We start from the raw sequence: 7,500 nt of genomic DNA, 5'->3' as shown, positions 1-7,500 counted from the left end.
GGATTGGGGAGGGAGGAGGGGGTGGAAAGGAGGAGGGCGGTGGAGGGGAGGGGGAGGGAGGAAGGAGGTAAATGAGCGGACGAGAGTTCATTGGGGATGAAGGAGGGGGGGTGGGGGAGGAGGAAGGAGGAGAATGAGTGGACGGGATGAAAGTGGGAGAATAGAGATGGGAGGGGAGGGGTGGGGGGAGGAGAGAGGGTTCTTTCCAACCTCGAGAGGATGTTGAAAGTCCTCTGTATCTGGTGGAGAGGAAGGATGATGTCGACGTCTACAGAATCGTCTCGTATTATGCCGCGTTTCCTTCCCTGTGCTTTGTCCTTGAACGTTTTCATTTCATTTTTTCTTTTCTTTTTTTTTAAGCGTAGCACATGGGATGGAAAAAAAAAAATAAGCTCACGCCGTCCTTCCTCCGAGGCCTATGCTACATGCCGTCCGCATGACGTCACAAACGCCGTAAATTGTCGCCGTGAATCGCCAAGGTAGCTCAGCGCTTTTACCTTACCGATTTCCCCTCTTTACCGATAGGCCCAACGAAGCAGGGTAAGAGATCCGAGCGCGCCCAGATGTGAACAGGCCGCCATGGAGTGCCGAGCGCAGGCAGGGCAGCCGCGGGACGCCACCTCGCTCTGACCACCATGGGCTCAGTGCTACCAAGGCGTCACTCGAAACTCAAGGCAAACTGTATCATATCCAGAAACAAAATTTCATGGTGAAACCGAGTCGCTCGAAGGCAGACTGCAAGTGAGGAAAGGGGCATTACTATGAAATCCTCTTGCGACATCGGGAAGAGGCAAACGGCCCGGCCAAAGAACCCATGGAAGGCCGAGCGTAAGTAAGAGCGCCCCTGCGACCACCTGAGGAGCCCCGCCGCCGTCAGGATGGTGGACCTGGGCGGGTATGTCATCATTCTGGTGGAGACGAAAGACAAGAAGATCAAGCTCTATGGTGAGTATGTTGTTTATTCACATGAGTCGTGTTTTAGATTAGGCGTCGAAGGGGATTACCTGTGTAATGATAACAACCACGAAAAGTGAAGAATTTGATAATTAAACTGACTCCTTATTTCTTAAAAAAAACAAAAAAAAGTACACAAACACAACACTTCAGGAAGTAAACCGATTCTTTGATAACAATGATAATATAGTGAATCCACAACCACCCTATGATAACGTAAAGGGAAAAACAATAAAGTAAGCTGCAGCGGGGACACAAACACAGTACGAGAGAAAGTGAATTGGCTCTCTGGTAACTTTACAGCAGTAAGATGCAGTGAGTTCACAAACACAACACATGAGGAAGTGAGTTGACCCTTTGCTTACGTAAAACAAAAGAGAAGTAGGATGCAGCGAATCCACAGACAGTACGAGAGGAATTGGATTGATCTTTCATTACGTAAAACAAGATGCTGCGATTACAAACACGAGAAAGCGAGTTGACTCTGATAACGTAAAAAGAGGGAGAAAAAGAGAGGGGGAAAAGAGCCATAAACACAGCATCCTCATGTGACTCGTTAGGAAACAGCAAAAAGAAAAGGACGCCAAAGGATGCTAGACCTACTTTAGCATCCTCATCCCTCAGCCCAGCACGGGCGAACGGAGAGTCCTTCGGTGCTAGAATCAGCGGCAGAGATCGATTGTGTTCCGCTCAGTGGCTGCGTGATGTTCTGACGGAGGGGCTTTGAACTGGCGGAGGAGGTTTAAGCTGACGGCTTGGGCTGAGCTGATTGTGGAGGTTAAGCTGACGGAGGGGTTGGGCTGATGGAGGTTTTAAGCTGACGGAGGGATTGAGCTGACGGAGGTTTTTGAGCTGACGGAAGAGTAAGCTGATGAAGGGGGTTGAGCTGACGGAGGAGTTTAAGCTGACGGAATAATTTAAACTGACGGCATGGGGTTGAACTAACAGAGGCTTTTCAGCTGATGGAGGAGTTCGAGCTGACAGAGGCATTTAAACTGACGGAGGGAGTTGAGCTGACGCGAATCTGACCCGATTGAAACCCAGTCTTCGGGTTTCCACCTTTTTTTTCAATGGGTTTGTCGAGCGTTTTGTGTATGGACATGTTATGCATATATAATTGCTTGTGTTTGTATATCAGTGAATGTATATGTAAATGTAAATATAAATGCTTTGTATTGTACATGTAAAACCATATCTGTGAATATATATCTGTGTCAGATGAACATATAATATATGCTTCTCACTGTTTCATTCGCCTTTGTTTTCTCTCTTCGTCTCTCTAACTCTCTTTCACTCTCTCGTTCTCTTTCTATTTCTCTTTTTCTTTCTACTCTCTCTCTCTTCTCTTCTCTTCTCCTCTCTCTCTTCTCTTCTCTTCTCTTCTCTTCTCTTCTCTTCTCTTCTCTTCTCTTCTCTTCTCTTCTCTTCATCTTCTCTCTCTCTCTCTCTCTTTCTTCTCTCTCTCTCTCTCTCTCTCTCTCTCTATCTCTTTCCTTTCTCTCTGCCTCTCTCGTCTCCTTTCTCTTCTCTCTCGTCTTCTCTCTCTTTCTCCTCTCTCTCTGTCTCCTCTCTTTATCTCTTCTCTCTCTCTCTCTCTCTGTCTCCTCTCTCTCTTCTCTCTCTCTCTATCTCCTCTCTCTCTCTCTCTCTCTCTCTTCTCTCTCTCGTTTTTTCGCTCTCTTGCGCTCTCTCTCTCTCTCCCTCCTCTCTTTCCTCTCCCTCCCTCCTCTCTTTCCTCTCCCTCCCTGCCTCACGATCCAGCTAGTCATTTCCAAAATTCACGTATAACTCATTTCATTTCCCATTTTCTATAATCGAAAACCATCTCGCGCTCATTCTGGGCCTAGCGAATAACTTTCGGCACGCCAGTTTTTGCTTATATCTCATTATAATCTTGTCTTTCTTGTTATTTTGCTTACGATTTTTCTTGTGTTCCTAATTTCCATCTAATCCTTCAAGAAGTGCTGATGATGTGATAATGTGCCCTAAAAAAGCATGTAGTTTCTGTTGACGCGCTGATATCTGCTTAGGATGTCAAATACCTATGACAACTCCAATGCTCTGGTATGGCCACGCTTTCCTTGCTTCGACACGTCATTTTAAGGATCTCATGTCATTCACCTACTTCGAGAGAGTGCAGGTGAGGCCCGTATCTTTTACTGGAATCGCCGACGTCGACATTCATAAGGTATAGGAGTCACATACGTCGATTTACCATTCGTAGAGTCCCTTATATTATCAATGATAAGACTCCTACGTTGACGCACAAGCCTACAACGGGAACACGTTGTAAACAGCGTTAGAATCGAACAGGTGTTGAGTGGAATGTGTAAAAGAAAATGGAGTTTCTTAATTCGAACAAGCATGCTAGAACGACTCGTTTAGGTGATGACTGTCTGTGAACGGAGGGTGATAAACAAGAGAGAACTGCTAATCACTAACCATCCTGTGACTTATCACTCCTCTAACTTACACCAAGTGACGGAGACAAAACATGTCATCGAAAGATCACGAGAACCGTTTTTTTTAAATATATACACACAACTGCTATTCCAGTAGGAGGGGGAATTAGTACGTTCACACTCCTACAGGTAATGAAGTTGAAAGCGTCCTCGGAGAATGGTCATCGAAGGAGCCGGCGACAGGGAAAGGCAGCCACAAGGGTCAAGGAGAATCAGGGGAGCAACTAAGACACACAGCAAACCTTCTTACTTCAGATTTCCGCTGTTGCATCGATTTTTTAAAGTTCTGTTTCTGATAAGGCGAACGGGGGGGGGCGTCTTCTCCCCTCCCCCGGCTTATTATGCGAGGGCCTTGATGTCGGGCTGATAGCGATGACAGAGTTAAAGAGGCTGTTGTGGGAAATGCCAAGGAAGATATCGGTAATGAAAGTTGGCTTAACAAACACGCGCGTACGGGCCCACGTACACATACACAAATGTATGAATATATAATTATATGGATATATGAATATATTATTGCTATATATCTGTATGTATAATGCACATGATATATATACAGCGCCTATATTTATTGCTTCATCAGGGCATATAAGACGAGAGATATATTGAGGTGTGTATATATACACGTACTAAGCGGTCAGGTCACGGCGGTAATTAGGTGTGCTACTATCTAGGCTAGTTCGTGGCTAGGCTAGGTTAGGTTAGGTTAAAAAAATGCCGACGTGACCTGACCGCTCAGTACATGTATATATAACTCTGTGTATCTCTTGTATGTATGTGTAAAGGCCTGTTTATCTGTGTATGGTTATAAATGAATTGATTAAGATACAGGTAAGCAGATAGATAGATAGATAGATAAATAAATAGATAGATAAGATAGGCAGATATACACACACACACACACACACACACACACACACACACACACACACACACACACACACACACACACACACACACACACACACACACACACACACACATACACACACACACACACACACACACACACACACACACACACACACACACACACACACACACACACACACACACACATACACCAATCAAGAAACGGACCGGCTAGTAGAGACATACAGACCAACAGCCAAACAAGCAAACAGGTGAGAAATATACTCAACTACGCATACTTTGTCCAGGTGACTATAACAGCTTCCTCATAAGAGCTAATGCGAGCTTTCAGGAATAACAACGCTTGCATTCCTCCGCGAAATAAAATGGATCCCATGTTGATTGTGTCTCTTGGAATCCAGCATGAGGCAGCGGACTGAGGGTGAATTCAGATGCATTAGGGAGACTGAGGTAGTAAGTCTGACATTTATGTGTATATATATATATATATATATATATATATATATCTATATAATCAGTATATACGAGATAATATATATAGATATATATAATCTAATATTATGTTGTATATATATATTATATATATATATATATATATATATATATATATATATATATATATATATATATATAATATATATATATATACATATATATATATACATATAGATAGATAGGTAGATAGATATATAGATAAATAGATGCATAAGCAAGACTGGATTCTTTACACACACACACACAACACACACACACACACACACACACCACAACATATTATATATATATATATATATATATATATATATATATATATTATATATATATATATGTATATATATATATATATATATATATGTATATAATATATAGACATGTGTGGTGTGTGTGTGTTTGTTTGTGTCTGTGTCTGTACGTGTGTGCAAAAGTATGTGCACATGCACGCGCACACACATGCATAAACGGACAATATATAGATAGATAGATATATATACATATACATATGCATATGTACATACATATTATTATATTTATTATTATTATTATTATTATTATTATTATTATTATTATTATTTTGTTGTTGTTAATGTTGCTCATCTTGTTACTGTTGTTTTCTCATTTTTATCAATGCTGCTATGTTGTTGTTGCTGTTCAGTCGTTATTATTTCGATGATTTGCTGGTGTCATGAAAATTCTAGAAATGAGAATTATTCTCATGGCAATAATAACATTCTTGAAATGATACGAAGTAATTTTTCTTTGTCTTAATAATGCCAGTGAAATTCGCTCACAATGTGTCCAAATTTTCCTGGCTGGATTTTAAATAGCTTCCGAGGATCTAAATTCGCTGTACTGATACGCGACGAGATTTCACCGAAAACCCGTGACTTTACGTAGTAATCTTAGAATATGTTTTAGCTCGCGTGTTTACACAAGGCACGAATGGCCCTGTTCCCAGAAGTGCCACGGCGGGGGATTCACCAGGCGGCAGGGTCACTATACTGGGGTCTGACTCAAGTTTGACTAAAGTGTTAAGATGGAATGTAAACACTTGAGCCCGTCGCCTCGCCACTGTGGTAATACCTTGAATGGCGGATGCGTAGTCGACGGCAGTGCCTGTTGGCTGAGGGATTTTTGCCGCCTGACTTCGCTGTTTGGGAGGAGATCGCGATGGCGGTTCTGTTGCCGTTCTGTGGTCAGTGGCATTTCTGTGGGATGAGTGTTCTCGTTACTTAGACTTTCATACGCGTTGAATTCGTTGGATTTCTGGCGTCGGTGGTGGTAGAGGTCGAAGGAGATTTTATAGGTTCGTAGTGCCCTTTTTAAACAATTTATAGGAATACTATTTTCATCGTTTATGTGATGGCTAAACGTACGAGTGAACATTCCTAGGTTTCTCCACATTTTTAGCCCCAGTCGTGGTGTAACAAGATCAGGAATCTATTTATGTGTTCACTGTTTCTTTTTTTATTGATCAATTCATATTAAATTCCACACTGACATAACCCGAAGTTCCAGTGATTCGCGTTATATTTAAAGTTATGTTTAGATATACAAAAAAAGGATTTTTTTAGTGTATTTCGCAATTCCAAGTATTCCACCCGGCATTTTACTGCACTGTGAGTAATCCAAGTTACCAAACTATGTGGTGTTCGCGAACTGCGACGTCAAGCATAGTTACTGGACATTTTCACTGTACGGTTTCTATCTTAGAAACCAGCTGTGGTCCTTTCCCGTAAGCTCTAGATATTGAATTCTCCGCTGTTATCTGCGCCGAGCTTAGGTCCCTTTGCTGAAGAGTATAATGGCTCAAGGAGCTTCCATTATCTGGCATGAACAGTCCAAAGCTTTTTCCCCAAGAGTGCTTGCTTGCCTTTTCTGTAAATATTTCTTACAGTGAGCATTGGGTCTGTAGGATTGGTAAGGAGTGAGAGTCGAGTGAAGAACATGAAATCTGAATAACTGTTTTTATTTTATTTTATTTATTTATTTATTTATTTTTATTGCACACTGATACGAATATCTATTTGTGCATATATCTGTCTTCAATATACACCCTGTGAATAGCTCAGCAATCATACAGCCCATGTCTCTACGTACACACGAGTGTAGCCCACACACGAATGTATATATGGCTCCACCTGCGCCGTATCATAGATTCAAACCTTATCCACTTTTGCAGTAGAAACAAAGAGTACGGCGCGGAATGTCGACCCCCACGTGTTCGACTGTTTACATAAACATTGCGTCACTAATTGGCTGAGGCTTGACGGTTGACACAACGACGTCTGAGTCAATAACGTGCCTCTGCAGCTTGCACGGTCTCTCCCTCTTTTATTTCCCGCCTTTTTTTTTTATTTTTTTTTTTTTTTTTAGTTTGTCTTTTGGTTTTAGTGATTGGGTAGTGTGTGTTTTTTTTATTGTGATTTCGTCCTGTCATCTGTTGTACCTGATTGTTTTTTTTTATTTATTTTTTTTCGTTTATCCTTTTCTTAAATGATCGTTGAGCGTGCTTGTGTTTCTTTAATTTATTCTTGTTGCTGTGTCTTGTTATCGCTTTTAATTTTCATATTTTCATCCATTCAGCAGCAGCAGCATCTGTGGCTTAATCAGATAAACTTAATTGGTTATTTCAACAATTTCCGCCACTGCTCACTTTTATCGATTTCTCTTATTAGGCATTAACCAGCAGCTTGCACGATCATTATCCAAG

At 41.6% G+C, this 7,500-nt stretch overlaps 1 protein-coding gene across 5 annotated transcripts in view; it reads left to right on the top strand.

Moving 5' to 3' along the window:
* Positions 1-7,500, top strand: part of LOC119569640 (MAGUK p55 subfamily member 5-A-like) — a 184,201-nt gene that overhangs the window by 43,165 nt on the left and 133,536 nt on the right. The window contains exon 1 of one of the 5 annotated variants that reach the window (XM_037917725.1): positions 530-945. The exons of 3 other annotated variants lie outside the window; for them this stretch is intronic. In XM_037917725.1, the coding sequence (XP_037773653.1) occupies positions 879-945 (67 nt within the window). In that variant the 5' untranslated portion in view covers positions 530-878. Of the gene's footprint in view, positions 1-529; positions 946-7,500 lie in introns of those variants that run through there. One more of the 5 variants, XM_037917719.1, reaches the window with a different exon arrangement.

The sequence above is a fragment of the Penaeus monodon genome, chromosome 4 (genome assembly GCF_015228065.2).
Source record: "Penaeus monodon isolate SGIC_2016 chromosome 4, NSTDA_Pmon_1, whole genome shotgun sequence".
Taxonomy (NCBI): domain Eukaryota; kingdom Metazoa; phylum Arthropoda; class Malacostraca; order Decapoda; family Penaeidae; genus Penaeus; species Penaeus monodon.
This window is presented reverse-complemented; position numbering and strand designations above follow the sequence as displayed.